This window comes from Leiobunum rupestre, chromosome 4 (assembly GCF_980474605.1).
Source record: "Leiobunum rupestre chromosome 4, qqLeiRupe1.1.hap1, whole genome shotgun sequence".
NCBI lineage: Eukaryota > Metazoa > Arthropoda > Arachnida > Opiliones > Sclerosomatidae > Leiobunum > Leiobunum rupestre.
The window spans coordinates 24,807,493-24,827,558 of record NC_143387.1 but is presented as its reverse complement, the minus strand read 5'-3'; the positions used below and the strand labels follow the sequence as shown (position 1 = coordinate 24,827,558).

The 20,066-nt window shown below is 37.6% G+C and overlaps 2 protein-coding genes across 2 annotated transcripts; both read left to right on the top strand.

Annotated features, from left to right (window-relative positions):
- Positions 1-12,020: 12,020 nt before the first annotated feature.
- Positions 12,021-13,904, top strand: LOC149947244 (zinc finger BED domain-containing protein 4-like). Its single transcript, XM_090170860.1, has one exon. The coding sequence runs from the start codon at positions 12,021-12,023 to the stop codon at positions 13,902-13,904; it is 1,884 nt and encodes a 627-aa protein (XP_090026986.1).
- Positions 13,905-15,107: 1,203 nt separating this feature from the next.
- On the top strand, positions 15,108-16,709 carry LOC149947243 (tubulin alpha-8 chain-like). The gene is made up of 3 exons (XM_090173166.1): positions 15,108-15,694; positions 15,750-16,277; positions 16,328-16,709. Exons 1-3 carry the CDS (start codon positions 15,167-15,169, stop codon positions 16,628-16,630), a joined length of 1,359 nt encoding a protein of 452 aa, XP_090029292.1. The 5' UTR covers positions 15,108-15,166; the 3' UTR covers positions 16,631-16,709.
- Positions 16,710-20,066: the final 3,357 nt, after the last annotated feature.

Genomic DNA, 20,066 nt, shown 5'->3' with positions numbered 1-20,066 from the left:
CAACAATAATTTTCTACGCCCGTTTACCAGCTGTTGTACGTTTATTGTAGTAGTAATAGTATTTTCTCGATGAAGACGTCACAATCAGATTGAACCCCGGGGCGGCTTCGTGTTATTTTCTGAGAGGGAATATTTAGTCGTATTTTTGGTAGACGCCGGAAGCGAGTAATTTCGACTTATTTTTCGCGTTCGAATAGAGCAGAAGGGGGAAAGTTCATTTTCGTGGACGCCTCTATCATTAGTATCGCGTACCGACCGAGCCAAATTGATCAATTTTCTTTCATTACTCTTTTGTCTGTACATATATTACGCACTCTTTGGTTTCCCAAAAGAGAAGATTTATATACGGTTATTTAGATTTTTTATCGCTTTAATTTCTTTATTAAAAGTTATCGCTTATACGTGATAGTGAAAATACACGGTTTATTTAAAAAATTATTATAATTATTTCATCTTGATTTAAGAGTGTACGTACGTACAGAGAGATTTGTATTTATATGGCAATTTAGCAACGAATCTAGAGATGGTGGTAGAGTAAATTTCGTATGCTATAACAGGAATTTAAATTATGTGATGTATCCTAAGAATATAATACTGCGTACCTGGAACAGAAATTTGTATTCCTCCATCACTAACTCGCTGTTTTAGCTTCGGCAACGCGAGGGCTATACAATTTCGGACATACGAGCGTAGCGCCATCGTAAAAATAGGCGGAATTTTTTGTCACTATAAATTGTGCCTACTTTTCATTCTATTCACAACGATTTTTTGTACAAGCTGAAACACGAATTTTCTACCTGGATTCTACGAAACTAATTTCGGAGATGTTTATTTAATTTGAAGACAAAATAAATAAATATTTAATACGATTTTAAGACCTGCACGCTTTTCTAACCAAGTCCCAACGAACATGAGGACGAAATTTTGACTATGGTGTCCGCTAGGTGTCTCTATTATCTTATGTACGAATTCCCCACATTGCCAGGCCTAGGAATCCCATATTTCCCCTCCAGTATTTCCATCCTGCTAGATGTATCTAGTATAGTTTTATAAATCTAGAGCGGTACCACTATACGCCAGGGTATGTATTTACTTATGGTACGGGGGTTTAAAAATCTTTAGAGTGTATACGCCAGAGACCAATTTCTAGGGTTCCATGAGCTATTTGAAAAGAAAGTGGCTGTAGCACGTTGTCATAACAGCAACCAGGAGACTAAAGTATATTTGATCGGCGCTTTCTAGGTGGAAATTAGAATCGTTTTTTCTATAAATGTCGCGATGTTCAGAAGTATAAATAAAGACGCGTTTTTCGGGGTGTCTACGACGTCGATCTTTTCTCTTACATTTTTGATATTCTTTCGGGGGCAGTGGTTTTTTGGGGCTGGATTCCGCAATCCCTGGAGCTAGGCCGCTTAGAGAGAGAGAGAGAGAGATAGGAGGGAGATAGAGAGAGAGAGAGCGGAAAAGGGGCGAAAAAGCGTCAGACAGACGCCAAGAATAAATCACAATTGGCCGTGTCAAGCGCCCAAAATGCCTCCCAGGGTTGCAAGCAATTTTTTGAAGACGAGGCCTTTCTGTATGATCATCCTGCGCGAGCCCAAAGCGGCCACACAGAAATGCGGAGGCTGAGAATCGGAACGGAAGAGAAGATATTAAGATAGAGTGAAAAAAGTGACGGAGTTCTGCTATTTTACCACCGCTTATTTACGTTTATAGGATAAGAACGACAGTAGCTTTTACGACTAAGTTCCTTAAAGGTCCACAACCGCCATTTGAATTTTACTATTTTGCGGCCAGTTAAACTGGTTAAAACGACTTATTCGTATTTGACTTTTTGGCGTTTTCAAAAGAGCAGTTAAAGAATCATTTTTTAAATAATAAAAATGATAATAATCAGCTAGGCTAATACCCAAGGCACCACCTTCGGTCCAAGTCATCGAGCGACTTTTAATGCCTTTAAACAGGTGGCCGGGTTACAACGCGTAGGAGGGTGGTGGTAAGCCCTTCATGCCACCTAGGAGCAACAAACACAAGGAGAACGCTAATATTCACGTTAATATTGCCAGTATTTGATTTATTATAAGCAACTAAATTTCGTGTTTTATCCCCCCGACTCTAGAATCTCAGAGCCCCTTGGTTGAACCTAGGAGCAACAAACACAAGGAGAACGCAGCTAGCCTTTAAACACGCTAACGAATGGTTATGTACGAATTTCATTGGACGAGCGTCACGAGCCTTTACGCTGAACGTTTTACGGGGGGGGGGGGGGAAGACAATTTCCGAATTTTCCCTTTAAGCTATATTCCGCCCTTATTTTTAGAGTCTTCATTCAATCGACTGGCTGTTAGATCTCGAAAAATGGCCATAAAGTAAGTAAAACCAAATATGCACGCGCCCACAAAATTCAATGCACAATTTTTACAGCTTTCCTAAGACTTCTTCGACTAAAGAAACAAGAGAAGAAAAATATTACATAACCCGTATGACACTTTTATACGTCATCTGCATTCTTTTTCAAAGAGTTAGTCTTTTTATAATTATTATAATAAATAATAATAATAATTATAATTATAAATAAAAAATTAAAAATCCGTGTTTCTATATCCGTTTAAGGTTATACGTGTAAACGTTTTAAACGGAGTTAAAAAACCGCCGTGATTTTAAAAGTAAACGAGAATCCGTGTTCCTGCTGTGTAGCAAAGGTTGGGTACAAAAAATTAGATGTTACCAATTTTATACGTATATGCCTACCTCTATTTTTTAATGAAATCTACATGTATACCAATTATTACCCCTTGCAAACGGGGTACGATCTGCAATAGAACTTTGGCTTTAGCGAACAGAGGCCTCGCGTTTGCTTTTGTTCCAAACGCAGTTTGTTGAAATATTTTACTAAACCGTGCACTGTAACGATCGATATTTATTACAACTCTAGGGTTCACAACAAAACTTTGTTGCGGGACCCAAGTAATTTTGCACCTTGTAAGCGTTAAACCACCCCTTTTAAAGAGTTATATAACACCTTCAAATAATAAAATTACACTTTTAAAGGTGTAAATGTGCACTTTAAAAAGTGAAATTGCACCCGGTAAGAGTAAAATCATACTTTAAAAGGTGTAGATGCGCGCTTTAAAAAATAAAAATTGCACCTGATAAGAGTTGACTCACACATTTAGATGTATAAATACGCCCTTTTAAGAAGTAAAATCACAGATGTAAAGCTGTAAATATGCCCATTTAAAGCGTAAAGCACACCTTTAATGTAGGGAGCTGTTTGCTCGTGTGGCATGAAGGGCTTGCCACCAACCTCCTACACATTGTAGCCCGGCCACCTGATTTAAAAGCATTAAACGTCGCTAGATTCTCTCGGCAGGATCCCTGGTGGGCGAATCAAATTCGAAGAATGCGGTTTTTGCTTATTATTTGGTTTCAGCAGTTTATTTCTACAAGTTTGAAAATTTTAAATGTGTTTTGAATTAATCTCAATGTATAATTTTAATAATATTTGAAGCATAAATACGAATTCACGCGCAATGACCCCGTAAATTCTTAAAATGAAATAGAAACGTTTGATAAAAATAGCTCTCCGCGTTAACGACCAGGAGAGTGGAAAGAAGGGGCATTTCACTTCCGATCCAAAGAGACACCTTTGCGGTCGACGCGCGGAGGACGAGACACTTTTTGTTCCAGTTTGCCATCTCTCTCTCCCTTTTTGTTTCCGTGACGTCCTTTTTTTCCGCGGGCAAACTTTTGTAAAAGTGCCTTCTCCCGTTCTATTTTGCACTTCTTTTTCTTCGTGCCCGGGGCTATGTCGTCGTGAAACGCAAAGAGGCGCGCGTGAAATGACGCGACTTGAAGCTCTTAAATTTTGGAAAATGCTTGAATCAGGAACAAGGAACGAAGACAGGAAGAAATAAAACAAAAGCCTGCGAAAGAGCGTGTTCTTTTATCCGTTCGGTTTTTGTTGGTACGCGCGCGACTGTTCCTTCCTTTAGGCCACGCTTCAGCGTTTGGTTGTCCTCCCTCACTTTACACGTTTGTCTCCGTTGTCTCGATCTTGTCTGGGTTCAGTTGTCTCTTTTTTTACACTCTCTCGTTTCCAACTCTTAAAAAGAGGCGAGTTCTTCGGGGCATCACCGGAAAAGGTTTCTCGGGCTAAAAACTGCGGAGGGACACTCATCTTCATCTCGGTCCTAGACCAGCGAGCCAACTGCAATATTCTAATGCGAAATATAGATTTGTTGTTTCTCTTTCTTTCTCTGGCGCTTCACCCTTGTCCCCCGCAGCGGTTGACTTTTTTTCGGACACGTATAGATAATTTACGATCGTGTTTCCCTCGTTGCAGCTTTTAGAAATAAGAGTGTTTCTTAAGAAATGACGCCTTTTTTTCGGAATGCGTCATCAGAATCGACTTTCAAGCTAAACGCAGACTCATAATATTTTAGATTTTCTGATATAATTTTTCGAAGAGAGTTTTGGACCGTAAGTGTCTGGAAAAACCCAAATGGAAATTGTTGTTTCGTAGTTTATGGAAAGAGAGTAATTTTTAGCCAACGATAGGGATTCTGCTGGCTAGCTTCAGTTGCGCGTTGAACCATAAAGTGAATTATATAAAAAAGTGGTCCATACTACATGTAGATAGAAGTACCACAGACACTATAGCTGAAGCTTTTCAATGCGTCGTTTAAATATGATTATTGAACTTAACCTTTGCTTTGTTTAGAGCTTCAGGACCGGTGACTCATAACGTGGTCACTTGTTAGTATAGTATATATAATATATTGGTTAAGAAATAGTGAATAAGTTGTGCTTCAATGTAGTATGACTGCGGTTAGGATGTGTCACTTATCGATTCCCTGTAACTGGCCGCCTCGACCGATTGGGTAGACTGCTGTGGGGCGGCGGCCTCCATGCGGGCATGGCGGCCCTGTTTCCCGGCCTTTTGGAGTCCACCGGGATCTCCGGTGCCAGCTGTGCTGGGTTACTTGGGCTGCTGTGTGCTCGTCGTTCCCCTTTAGGAGCTCTTTCCAAAGGATTTGGCTCTCTACCTTCCTAGGTAGGGTGTCGGCCGGAGTTGCCAGAGCATCCGCTCTCATTAACACTGCTGTGTGCGAAGTGGCGAGCTGGTCGAACCATTGCTGCACCTTCTGCTGGGTTGAGCGGCTTGCGTCGAGGGTGCGACCATCAGTTGTAGGGTTCTGCTACCCATGCTGGTTTTGTCACCTGTCCAGGCTTGTGGACACCGGCGTAGGGCATTCTGATGATAGACCTCCGGTGGTGTGGTTTGAATCTTACCGGTACACCAGGCTTTAAATCTGACACATGTCCCTGTAAACGTCCCCATAGATTTCGGTACCACGCTAATTCAGGTATTACTTTCTCCACAGCGTCGGTAAATATATTACATTCGACCACAAATATAATAATTAGCTCAGCTAATAGCCATGGAACAACACAGGCCTAAATCAACTAGTGCCTTGTGAATTCAATTACCGGTGGCCAGGTTAAAAAATTGCGTAGGAGGGTGGTGACAAGCAATTCAAGCCGACAGCTCCCTACACTTACTATTACCATTAACCTCTACAAGTTTTTTTTGGAAAATCCCCTCTAAACATCAGGGAGAGTTTTCACCCAGTGTCACAAGCTACGAGGCAAGAGTGCTAACCATTCCCCACCCGCGTCTCTTGGGTCAGAGGTCAAATATTAAAATTCCTAAGTCGTCATACGACGTATAACTTTGAAGTTATCTATTTTCACAATACCAAATGCATTTGAAATTTTAAAACGTGAAAGCCAAGAAATCTTGAACTAAAACGATTAGGGAAGTAACAAAGACTGGATTTGGGAACTTTCTATATTTCCTTCCAACGGGAAAATGATAATTCCGTCTGGAAAATTATTAATTGATAAAGGAGCTTCGTTAAAACTAAATAATATCATTCGTTTCAAGACAGTGAACCCAACAAATCATAGAAGTTTCTTTGAACCAAAGAAATATGTTCCTTCTTTATAAAAAAACGTAGAAACAAAACAAATAGAAACACTCTCTAATCAATTATTATTTGAATAGGTCCAACGCGTATATTGACACCATTAGGCAAATTAGGCTTATCTCGTCGCCGTTTTAAACTTTCATTGTTTCCCTTTTTTATTGGAAAAAGAACCGAAATACATGGTTACGAATCTGTTATTACGAATTTCGTAGTTTAACAATTGATATTTCCGGGCCTTTGTAGATTTTAATTAACCTTATTTTTTATTGTATTTTCGTATTTTGTTTTTCATCGAATTTTCGATTGTCGCGGAGAATAATTTAAAATGGTAAGTAATCTTGTGGAACAATTGCTCAATATTTCATCAGCGTATGTCTCAACTGTCTGCTTATTTTCAAAACTAAGCTCGAGGCGTATACAGAAATTAATTTGCATCTCAAAGGAAATGCATATAAAATTACCAGAAATGAAAATATTTCCGTTATCAGGGCGTCTTTCGAAACAAATTTAATCACGAAATTTTTTCAATATTTTCTCTTATAGGTACGGGGTAGTAAGCTAAATATCTACGGGCTAGATCCAATGGAAAAACCTTTTAAGCAACACGATCGTAATTTTGAGATATTTGACTTTTTCAAAACCTAAGTTATAAGATTTTAACGTGGTTTTTAATGCGAAAATTATAAAATCCAAAACCATTTTTTAAGTCATAAATAGTTAAATATTTATGACTTTTACCTGAAACTTTAACACTTGCCTTAGTAATACTTATGCGTAAAAATCTAATTTTTCAAAAATTTGTTGGTTACAAGGTTTTGCCATGGGCTTACGTCTCGCGTATACGCGTATCAGATAAAAGAATTGATTTCTTACTCGAGCTAAACACTGTCCGCAATGTTTTGAACGCTGTTGTTCTTGCGTTAAAAAGGAGAGGGCGCTCGCTTCGGGCGATCACCGAAGATTCTCTTCCTCATCCTTTTAGAGTCTTCCTCTCTCTTTCTCTAATCCCAATTCGCTCTCTAGCGCTGCCACGCTCCTCTTAATTCAATAACAACAATAGTTTTCAGCCAAGTGCATATCGGCCAACACAATCAAGCGCAAACAATTGGCCGGCAAGAGCCCATCCAAGAAGGAGACGAAATCCGCTAGAAAAAGGAAAGAGAATGAGCCCCTAAACTACAAACTATAAGGGATACGGAGAAACAATATTTTTGCTTGGTATAATAATAGTGGCAACTTTGCGCTTCGAAGTCGCCTCGGGGCTCTTCCTCGCTTGATATTGGAAGACTTTGTCTGGACCTTCTTTATGTTACGGTTCAAATAAAGAGCGATACATATGTGATTTCTTCCCCCTTAGTCTCATGGTTTCCTTATACGTGTGTAGCGGAATATTTAGCTCCGCACGGTCTTTCACTGGCGCCTCTTGACTCGAATTGCATCTTCAAAACGGATTGCTAACAAGATAGTAAGGAATTAATTGTGTACGTCTCATTTAGTGTCAAGTTGCCATGGTATCTCGAATAGCTTTTTCAGCTGAAGGAGGTGTAGCCATAAATTAGGTCAAAACGCCTGTAGAAATCTTTATTTCGACACGTTTTTATGAAAATTATCCGTTTCGAATCAGGGCTAGGCAACTGCCTACTTCGGTTAAAGAAGGGAACTACAAAATTTAAATTAAGTGCCCCAAAAGCACTTATAAGAGGCTTCCTAATTTAAAATTAAGGATACATGAGAAAACCAAACTCCGAAGATGTTAGATTTCTAAGGAACTTCTTTAGATTAAACGGGTAGTTTTTTCCGTTATTTGCTTAAAGCAGAATTGTCGGCAGCTTTTAAGTTGGCTTGTTTAATTTTTGAGTGAAGAAGAGTACACGACGACGACTCAATATGCTAGACTCAGTTATAAGCTTTCTATTTTGCAAAGTTAGTAAGAACCACGGCTATGGACTGAATTGCAAAGAGTGACTAAATACGCGAAGAGGTAGAATAGCTCATAATAAAAAGGGGCAAAAAAGCTAAACCCTAAACAAGTTTGAAGAAATTAAAATACTTACCAATAACTCGTACCAATAGGCCTTCGAGCAAACATAAAGACGTGAATCTCGGATAGATCTTAGAGTAAAAAACTGAATAAAATTAAAGAAAAATACCCAGAAATTTCAACGATAGAACGCTTTCGTCCTATAGAAGAGCATAGGTCAAGGGGATCAGGCTCACCCTGAGTGATTCAGTTTCATAATTGATTCATCAAATAATGCTCTTCTAAGTTTATTCAAATGAAATTTGTAACCAAACCGTTTTTTTGTATCTTAAGGCTAAACATTTTCCAATTTGACAAGTTCTAGTTTTGTATTTAAAAATGACTAGTTCCAGTTGAAGGTTCCATAATTAAAAATGCCCTACTATAAAATATTATCAAACCAAAATTTTAACTTATATTTTAAGGAAATAAAGTTTATCTTTAACAAGTTTAGGTAACTTTTATATTTAAATTTGCATTAGAAATATAAATTAAGATTGTTAAAAATATTTTAAAAAGAACTGCTACTGCATGGAGTTGTTTAAAAACATAATTTATTTAAATCTTTTCTTTAAACAACTCCATGCAGTAGCACTGTAGCAGTTCTTTTTAAAATATTTTAAACAATTTTTAATAAGTTTACCATGGAACAGAAATTAAATATTTAGAAATTAAGATATTAATCTTTAAAAATTATTTTTAGTTTACTTTTAAATTCATAACACAAATTCCTAATTTGTAAACTTAAATTAAGTTAAATCAGAATATTTAAAAATACACAAAAATTTAATGAAAATAATGATACGCAATTAAGTTTCGATTGTGAAAACACCAGCCCTATGGTATAGTGTATGTTATAGATTTTTTAGGAAAAAATATTTAAATAACTTTTTATTTAATTTAAAAAGTATTTACACAAGTGTTTAATTAGATAACTTTTAATGTATTTTTTGGAAAATCTTCTCAAATCAATGGTTTTACCTTGGAAATTAAAACGTTTACGATTTTATTTCACAAGCAATAATATTGTCTATCTTCTTATAGAACTACCAAATTTAGGAAATCACTATAATATAATTTTATTAACTTACTCGGTCAAATTGCTGGTATCAGCTAAACATTAGGACAGATAAAAAACACAGCGGCAGACGACGATAATTTTGTCTTACTATTTTGGTTTGCCAGCCGTCTCTACGAACCATGTGCCGTCACGTGCCTTAAAACGCCAATATTATTGGTCAGCCATCTTGGATAACGTTCGGCGATTCCTTTAGAAGTTTCAATATAATATTATAAAGTATTATTGTATCTAATAATGTATCAGATTGTTGGGTGAGGATAATATAAAAGTTATCCGGGTCTCACTGATTATCTTCAGGTATCTGACAATTAAGACATCAATAAGCTAATCAATTGGCGTTGGAAGCACTAATCTCCATGGCGTGAACAGCTTGGTTAATGTTACATTTAGCTTTAGCTACATGAACTGGCAACATCGACTAATAAAAAAGTAAAACAAAGTAAGGAAATTCAAGACAGCACTGGCATGACAGTTTGACTCGAGGTTTACCAAAGTCAAAATACAGAGCCACTCAGCTGCATATAACTATAGGTTTACAAAGCATTCACTTAAACCATGGCCAAAACAGTGGTCTTTACATGGCATATGTAAAGAAACCCAAAATGTTCTATCTAAAAATCAGCTAGACTAAAAACCAAGGCACCACCTTAAGCCCAAGTCATCTATAGCTAGGTTTTATGCCTTTAAACAGGTGGCTGGGTTACAACGCGTAGGGGGTGGTGGCAAGCCCATCATGCCACGCGAGCAAACAACTCCCTACACTAACTAATACCGCTAACCTCTACATGTTTTAATGGAAAGGGGAAACCGAAGAAATCGCGTAGGTAAACCCTTTTGTCTAGTGGAAAGATAACTTACAAACTGTATATATAAGTCCTGTTTTTCCTAGTTTACACCCAGTGCCAAAAGCTCGAATCGAACTCGGCCCCTCTCGCTGCGAGGCGAAAGTTCTAACCACTCCGCCACCCCTTGATGTTATCCCCCTACTGGGTGGTCGGCGATGCTTCCTTACTTCATCGCAGCCACCTATTAATACGAAAGGTGACATTTATATGGGGTTTGCCACCATAGGAGAGTCTCTAGAGAACAGCATGAAGTGGATAAATAAGAAGACAAAAGCGGATGAAGTAGCGAGGAATGGAAATAATGTTGTCAGAAAGCGAATAAAGGTTTACGAAAAATCGACAAATATAGCCAGAAATATCTCTAAATTGTATAAAATTTCTTTTAAATAGACACCCTATTGTCTACAAATTCGTAAAATTCAAACGATTCTTTGGTCCTTTAAAGGCCTAGTTTTTCTTCTGCCAGTCACCCTTGAAATTATCTATCCCTCGATGCTTCGCCTTGCATTTACGCTTTCCGAAAAACATGTTTTTGGAGAAGGTCGAGCGGCTTGCCTAGTTGGCGATCGGGACATTTTCGGCTTGCCAGTTAGCACCCCGATGATTTTCGCTCGCCTATTCTTTCTACCTGTCGCTCTTCGCCGGACAATTGAACATTGTAATTCAACTGCCGTAGCGTTAGAGTCGTGTGTATATAACTACAGTTATCAATGTATTCATTTCAACCGTGAATATTGAATTTATATCTCTACCCTTATTACCATCTCACAGCGTTTCAAAGAGCCAAAATTTTGGCAAATAAAAAAATAATGGAGAGTGAAGCCGCACCAAATGTTTTTCTATGCGACTCCTAGCGGCGAAGTTACTTTCCCTAATATAAGGGTTGGAAAAGTCAATTTTAGAGCATGCAAACACGCGATTTTTCCCGAAACACGGAAGCAGATAACTATTATTTTTTGAACATAAGTAAACGTTACAATTAGTTCATTTAGTATATTTTTTTAGTTTACCTTCGCAACCTTTGGAAAATGTTGTTTGAAAATTTGGAGAATATTATTGAGAAAGCTGGGGTAAAATCGCCATATTTGGCTACAAATTATTTTAGCCGGCAATGAAAGAAATGATAAATAAATGGGGTAGAACTAATTTACGGGTGTAAAAAGGTATGAATATTTTTAAACGTATTTTATCTTTTTAATGAAAGACTTTACTTAAAAATAAATTTAATTTTAATTGTTTTAAATTATCTTGAACGATAAATATTGTTTTCGTTAAAAATATTAAAAAAGCGTTAAAAAATATATACATATACATATTTTCATTTGTTTGGTATCATTTGTGTGTTGTGTAGTGTATTGTAGCTTATATGCATCCGTTTGAGTAGGAATGCTAGGTGCAAAGACGTAAAGTGCATAGACGCCAGAGCCCTGGCTCATTAGGTGTGATAAGTCCAACGTTGATAAGTAGGAACCCAAAGTGTAGGGCTGCAAAAAGCATTGGCTGTCAAACTGAAAGTCACCCAACGACCTGCAGACTAGCACAGTGCAAAGATGCAAAGTGTAGGCTGCTAAAACAAATGCAGTCGTAACTAGGGCCCTGCGAATCGGTCCTATTCGAAAATTACGAATATCGAATCGAATATTGAATCGAATGTAAAAAGTACCCGAATCGAATATTTATGAATTCGGAATAATCGAATACGAATCGAATCCTCGAGCTACGAAATGTTTTCTTCGAATTGAATTTCGAACCGGCAGTGAATTTCGAAGCGCGAATCGAATCATCCAATAATTCGGTAACGAATCGAATCGAATCTTATCAAACGTGCTTACGTCATTTATTGATTTAAAAAAAATATACTAGAGTAATGTTTACTGTTTCAGAGTCTTCTTTTTAACTGCCAAGTTTATCATTTGAGTCTTTACAACCCCCACAAAATACAAATTTATTTTGTAGGTCGCAACCTACCGGTTTATGAAAAAACCTCAATTAAAAATGATTTTTTTAATGCTGGCAAGTCGCCATTGAAATTGTGAATCGCGTAACACAATTGTAAGGCTATAGCTATATCACTCGTAATTATGTCGACAGTGAAGATATATTTTATTCAAAGTGGTAATGAGCATCGTTGTAAGTCTTGTCAACAGACGTTATCGTCCCAATCTAGTGGGACAACATCTCATTTATGGAGCCATTTGTTAAGAAAACACCCAGAGCAATACAAGGAAGCGAAAAAAGAATCGGCTAAAAAAGACGTTTCGCCATTGGCAAAATATCCAGAAAAACGTCCACTGTGTCTACCTTCAACTTCAAGTGAAATGCAGAGAAAGAAAACCAAGACATTGCCACTTGAACACAAAGAAAAATATGATAAAGCCGTTCTGAACTACGTCGTCGCTGACGGTAGACCTTTTGAAGCTGTCGCTGGTTCCGGTTTTAAACAATTGTGTGCCGAACTAACTAACAACCATTACAGTCCCCCACATCCTACAACCCTGTCTCGAAGACTAGAGGACATGAGAATGGACCTGGAAAAGAAACTGCAGTTAACGCTGAAAAGTCATGTTGATATTTCACGCATATCTATAACTTTCGATCACTGGAAAAGCAAAAACGGCAGTAACTATTTGGTAATTACTGGTCATTACATATGCGAGCAGGATTGGTCATTGTACTCCAAATGCCTATCAGTGTCAAACTTAGAAATTCGCGACGCAGACCATACTTCGGCGGCTACGGAAAATATTATAAGGAAACAACTTGACCTCTACAATATACCCTTGTCTCAAGTTTTTTACGCTACAACAGACACGACTAACTCCATGCCTTGTACTGCTAGACTTTTGGGAGTAAAATGGCTAGGTTGTGTCGCTCACAAACTACAACTTTCGATTAACGGGGCGTTGGCTGTTCAAATAATGATAAAACATTTGATTAAGCATGCTCATCGAATTGGTGCTTTCTTTCACTCATCTACAGTAGGCGCAAGATCACTAATCAAGCATCAAGTTGACATCGAATTGGCGGAATCTTCGCCCCCACTAGACGTGGTAACTAGATTCAATAGTACGTACAATCTACTACTTTGGTTGAAGGAAAATGAAGTTGCTGTATCTCTAGCGCTTATGGAATGTACGGAAAAGAAAAACTGCGCAAAGGGTCCACCATCGGCTTTAACTCAACAATTGAAAGACACTTTGGAATCGTCTTTGCCAATTCTAAAGATAATGGCGGAAGCGACGACAATTTTCAGCGCCGACACATCGGTCACGGTCAGTTTAATTATTCCGCTAATAACCACTCTGAAAGATGAAGTAAAAAAAGCATCGGCCAAAGGAGTTAAAACCTTCAGGGACGAAATGTTGAAGCAGTTAAACGACCGTTTCGATCTAACTAACGAGCACTTGCTTGCCGCGACATTTGTAGACCCACGATTTAAAAACTCTTTATTTTCCGACCTGCAAACTGTGGATGTAAAACGTCACTTGAACGACCTTGTTGGGAACAACGAAGACAATGGTAATATATTACAATCACCTGAAATTTCAGGTCAAGATATCGAGTTGCCGAACAGCGACACTGGTGAAAATATCACTGCGGATCGATCATTACTAGACGCCTTATTCCATAAAGTTCATGGAAGTCAACAAAACATATCGACGAAGCAAAATGATTCTTCAAAACAATTACATAATGAGATTGAAGACTACGTCAAGGAACCTGTGTTTGATCGCGGTGGCGACCCACTTTACTACTGGAAACACAAATGTCACATTTATCCTCTACTATCCAAAGCCGCTCGCCAATTATTGGCTATTCAAGCTACCAATTGTGCAGCAGAAAGGGTAAACTCTGTGGGCTCTCAAGTAATCACCGATCTTCGATATTCTCTTTCCAACTACAATGCTGAAACACTCATTTGGGCGCGAAAAAATCAAGAGTTGTTGTTACATAACAAAATTTAACTTTATATTACAAATACTTTCAATTTTTTCTATTGTAATGAGATATTAACAATAAATAAAACAATTTGATTCGATTACTTAAAATTATTAAAACCGATTATTTCTTTATGAGAGGGAATATTACCTCCAAAGCAACCTTAAACGATGACCCCTACAATTCTTGACAAAAACCACTAAACACGCGCGCTCGTAGCGCCGTGTATATCTAAAATCAAAAGTCGCCAACGGCAAAAAATGGAAAACCTTAGGAGACGACAAAAAACCAACGAGTAATATTTACTTTAACCCGGAAAAAAGCCGCCATTTGCTTTAAAAAAACACACCTCTCGTTTGAAGTCGTAATAGCTGCGTAGTAAAATCAAATATTTAATCGGGTTCGATTCGATTCGACTCTTAATTATTCGGGTTTTCGAAGCGAATATTCGCTTCGTACTAAATTCCCGAATCGAACTAGATTCGCTATTCAATTCGACTACTCCGAATCAAATTGATTCGATTCTATATTCGGAAATGATAAAACAAATGTCGAATCTTCGTAATAGCTTTAATCTTCGAATCGAATCGAATTATTCGCGAAAATATTCGAAGTGGAATAGTAAATCGAAGATTCGCGGGGCCCTAGTCGTAACATCTGTGTGCTTGCAATGAGTATGGGATGCTAATCCAATATATTATAATGTTCAAAAACTATGTTCAATTTACCATTAATGATAGTGTTCAGATTTTTATAACTCGTAATTATGTTTGGTTAATGTATTAATTGAAATATTGCATTGTTTGAAATAAGTCTGTATTCCGCGACATTAAGTGTTCGATTAGCAATTTTGAACTTAAGAACTTGGGACTAGTTACATAATCAACGTTTTGATTCTGCTAAAAGGCCAAAATCCCTCTACATGCAAAAAATACCAAAATCATATAAATGGCATTGTTTAAATATTTTTTAATAAATAATTTTTTAATTTGGTAAAATCAGGAAGAACAATATAGATATCGTCGGCGTTTGAATTTTAGTCGCTTATCACCTTTGCTTTTTTTCGTGTTCCTACCTTAAAGCAAGGTTAAAAAACCATTAATTAAAAATAAAAACAATCTAATTGTATGAAAAAATTTACAATTTTTATTATTGGAAATTGAACCTACCTAAAAAAAATTCACAGACTCGTATATAAGAAGCGACAATTGCACGCTTATACTCAAAGTCCTTTGCAACGTCGTGCGTTATTCTAGTGTTGGTGTTTGAGAAATATCATTAGATAATTATGAGAGAATGCGTTAGCGTACACGTTGGCCAGGCTGGAGTTCAACTCGGAAACTCGTGCTGGGAGTTATATTGCTTAGAACACGGCATCAACAAAGATGGCACCCTAATGGAGAATCGGCCCGCGTCGAAAGACGCCGACTGGCCCACGACGTTCTTCGGCGAAAGCAGCTCGAGACGTTTCGTCCCTCGCGCCTTGTTGATTGACTTGGAACCGTCCGTCGTTGACCAAGTGCGGACTGGGCCATTCAGTAAGCTGTACCACCCCGAGCAACTGATCACGGGTAAAGAGGACGCCGCCAACAACTACGCCCGGGGTCATTATACCATCGGTAAAGAGTACTCGGATCTCGTGTCGGACAAAGCTCGAAAACTTGTAGAACAATGCGATGGGTTGCAAGGGTTCCTAATATTTCGAAGTTTCGGGGGTGGAACCGGGTCCGGATTCGCTTCTTTGCTGATGGAAAAGCTGTCCATGGAATACGGCAAAGTGGCCAAGTTGGAATTCGCGATTTACCCTTCACCAAAGGTACATTTTGTTAACGTAAAAGCGTTGTCAATAATTGTAACTGATTATCTTTCAGGTCTCGACGGCAGTGGTCGAGCCGTACAACTCAATTTTGACGACCCACACGACCCTCGAACATTCGAGTTGTACCTTCATCGTCGACAATCAGGCCATATTCGACATTTGCAACAGAAATCTGCAAATAGAGCGTCCCGACTACGTAAGTCTCAATCAGCTGATCGCCCAAGTGGTTTCCTCCATCACGGCGTCTCTGAGATTCGACGGCTCGCTCAACGTCGACCTCTCAGAATTTCAAACCAACTTAGTTCCATATCCCCGAATCCACTTTCCGCTTGTCACCTACGCCCCAATCGTCTCCCGAGATAAAGCGTATCACGAACAATTGTCAGTCATGGACATCACCCGTTCCTGTTTCGATCCCAGCAACCAGATGGTCGTGTGTGATCCGCGCAGAGGGAAGTACATGGCCTGTTGTTTACTTTACCGTGGTGACGTAGTGCCCAAGGATGTAAACCAAGCCATCACTCAAATTAAGAATAACCGCTCCATCAGATTCGTCGACTGGTGTCCTACTGGCTTCAAGGTAAGTGCTTTTGCCGTATGGTTTCGTTTAACTGAATCAATTGTTTACAGGTCGGAATTAACTACCAACCGCCGACAGTAATACCAGGCGGTCACACCGCCGAAGTGAAGAGGGCAGCCTGTATGCTGGCCAATACCACTTCGATCGTGGAGGCGTTCGCTAGCCTCAACCACAAGTTCGACCTCATGTACGCGAAGCGAGCATTCGTCCATTGGTACGTGGGCGAGGGGATGGAGGAGGGCGAGTTCTCGGAGGCCCGCGAAGATTTGGCGGCGCTGGAGAAAGATTACGAAGAAGTGGGCAATGATGACATCGAGGAGGACGAGAACGAGGACTTTGATAATGAGTACTGAACTTCCGTGGTAGTTTTGGTTGATATATTTGTTTAAATTAAAAATTAAATTTAAGTTTTATTTTTCGAATTAAAATATGCTATCGGTATTCCTTGTCCTGTTATTCTTTGTATTATCATACCTTCATTGCGGTACTGCGACGAGTGCAGATGCTAGGTATTACGAAGGGAAGGCTATACAACAAACTAAATTATTCTTGGCTACTTGTGCGTAAATTTAATTAAAATTTAATGATTATATACAGTATTTATAAACTATAGATTTCGGTTCTTTTTAGGCCATCAATTTTTTTATGATTTTAGTAAATGTCGTAACTTTTGAAAATTTAATTTGAACATAACCACCTATTATAACATGGTTAAATTAACTAAATGTTGAAATTTAATGTTGTACGAAATTTAAATTCGAAGAAATTCAACATGTTTGTTTAATTATACACAATGCTTTAGCTTGCCAGTATTAAATTGAGAATTAAAGCCGTTATTCCCATTGTCCCACTTTGTTTATTAAACAAGATTTTAAGTTAGCTTGGAGCTGCACTTCCGTAAAGTTTGATTATTAAGATAAAAGTAAGAAAAATAGCTTAAAATTCAAGACTTTTTTTTCAAAAATATAGTAAGTTTTCACAACCAAAGAGGCCATTTTGGTGTTATTCTCGCTATTTATAATTATTCAATCCGTACTTCAATGAGGTTAGTTGACGGTAAATAAAAAGCTAAGAATGGAGTTTTTCAGTGCGAACCTTGTTGACGACTGTACCAAAATTGACAACTATTATTAGCATCTGCGCAGTTCATTATCTAAGCTATTTCCAAAGGCAAAAATCGAACAATTTATCTCAACGATTTTTAGCATTTTGCACAAAGGAGTCATATATTTCACGGTTTTTTTTATAGAAATACCTTTATTTATACGTAATTAGCAATTCACAGTGGGAAAATAATGAATTATCTTTGTTAAATTAATTTATTGTAACTTATATAAACTGAAGTATATGCTTCCTCAAAGCAATTGACTAGGTTCCCTGCTTCTAGCGAGGTACACATTTATACACTTCCCAAAAAATAAAACTACAAATCTTACTGAACTTAAATTTATTTACAAATCTCCCAAGCGAACTTCCGATATTACCAAATATCAGTCTTTTTAACTTAACTCTCATTTATTTTACATGGTTTTCTTTTATTATTCTAGTTAAGTTTCAATCCATGTTTACATTTTGAAGTCGTACGTAAAATATCCTATGGTTTTGTAAGACTTCGGTGTTTTTGTTTGAAGACCAAGTTGCCGTATGCATCAACAAAAAAACAAACAAATTAAAACGGCTGATATGTTAAAACCTCTGTTCAACTACATTTGGTTTTAGTTTTAGAGATATTTTGATTTAATTTGCATTGAATGTTTTGATTTTGATTATAAGAAAAGTTGTTTGTAAATTAAATTTGTAATTTCTTTACACAATAAAGAACATTAATATAGATAGGTAAGAACAAATATAGGCCTTGCTAACAAAACACAAGAGTGCAAAGCTGTTTTAGGAATTACAAACCTTTAAGGGCTGGTTTAATTTACTATTTTTACTAAAATTGATATTCAAATATTAATTTATTTATTTTTATAAAGTAATGGAAGCAAATCCGGATCCGGTGTCAGACCCGAAACTTCGAATCCTTCCAACCCATCGCATTGTTCTAAAACATTTTCGAGCTTTGTACTCTTTATCTATATGGTATAATGTCCCCTGATGTAGTTGTTAGCGGCGTCATTTACACCAACTCATTATCTCATAATTATCAAATAATTTTACCCAAAGACTAACACTAGACGATTTTATATTACATTTAAGTTCATTTAAACGGGAAAAATTGTCAGTGGAATATTTCTTATATCATTTGGTAGGTTATTTAACGTTTAATTATCGCCAACTTTACATTAATTTCAATGGGGCGGGGGCAAATGTTTAACCAAGTTACGCGCGAGCTCGCCACGAGAGGCGCTGCGTGTCATTTTCGTTTGAAACCGACAAAGCCTATTTGGGACTCATCAGTACCGTTCGGGAAATCTGGCTGGCTCGTGACTATTACGCCGAAAAGAGAAACTAAGCCTCAAATTCAAAACGCGTTTTATAACAACGGAAAGTTGAATAGAGATATTTCACGTCGTCTGCTTTTCCTAGCTTTGGCAGTGTAATGGTCGCCATTTTGAGCGGGTTTCTCAACACGAAAAAGCATTGGTGACGTGGACCCCTATACAAGTGGTAGAGCTCTATAGGAAGATAATGGTGGGGAATAATATATACGAAATGTTAAGTTAATAAGAACCATCTATGGACTGCATTGCAATGATTGATAAAATACGCGAATAGGTAGAATAGCTAAACTCAAAACAAATTTGAAGAAATTAAAAAACTCACAAATAGATCTTCGTGCAAACATTATTTGTTTTGAAGTGCGACCTGTTCACCAACTTCGAGGTATTTGGGGAGGTTCCTAGGCATTTCTTGTATAAGCTGTAGGAAATACAAAACGTGGGTGCTCAACGAGACCTAGTATCTCAGATTGGTCTTCGTCGGGTTTTCGAAGTATTAAAACATTTTTTTGGATTTCGACAATTCGGAAAAGTTTAGGATAGAGTTGACAACATCAACTTTTCCATCCACGTAATCCAGCCGCTTTTAGTACGTCCATGGTAGAATAACGTTATGGTTGTGTGTGTTCCAAGGTTTTTGAAAGAAGATAGTGAGTTTATGGTTCCAATCTTCTTACGTGAGGATGAGCATTAAGATAATATTCTGTTTAATCTTTAATTAATTTAATAAAGATATAATTTATTTTGTTGCTACGCGCAGTTTCTAGTGTTTAAATTACCACTAAAAAGATATTTTATACGTCTTTTGAAACTCCAACTTTGATGTGGTCTTGCCGATCTTGCCACAGAAGAAGTGAAAAATATCTGATGTCAAGCAAGTGGCGGTGAAAGTGGTGGCTCGAGTTCCATTTCAAGCGTCACTATATGTACAGTGAGAATAAATTAAGTTATCCATCCTTAATTCAGATTCAAAAAAGGCTACTTTCTTGTAACATCTTGTCAAGATAGAAATTCTAATTTTTTGTGATAACGAATTTGTGACTGGCGTGAAGCAGTAACATTTATTAAGATTTAACATTTAGAGAAATAACTTTGTATAAAGACGAACGTGGTTTGTCCATACGAAATGGGAAAAAGTAAGTTTAGCCTATTTATAAGAACCGCAACTCATTTCATGTTGGAATTGAATCTTTGGCATTTGAACTTTGAACAGATGCTATATACAAGATTCCAAATCTTTTTCTTCCCTCGTGTTCTTGTCTTCGAAGAGGAGAAACACACGCTCTACATCCTTTCGTACTTTTTGACACGCTCAGTTGCTTCTAAACTAGAGCACCGCGGGCTCTGA

Bases quoted from the DNA above. Each gene is read 5' to 3' on its own strand.
- LOC149947244 (XM_090170860.1), top strand. From the start codon at position 12,021: ATGTCGACAGTGAAGATATATTTTATTCAAAGTGGTAATGAGCATCGT.
- LOC149947243 (XM_090173166.1), top strand. From the start codon at position 15,167: ATGAGAGAATGCGTTAGCGTACACGTTGGCCAGGCTGGAGTTCAACTC. The intron at 15,695-15,749 runs GTACATTTTGTT...ATTATCTTTCAG, and splicing joins CGATTTACCCTTCACCAAAG to GTCTCGACGGCAGTGGTCGA. The intron at 16,278-16,327 runs GTAAGTGCTTTT...AATTGTTTACAG, and splicing joins GGTGTCCTACTGGCTTCAAG to GTCGGAATTAACTACCAACC.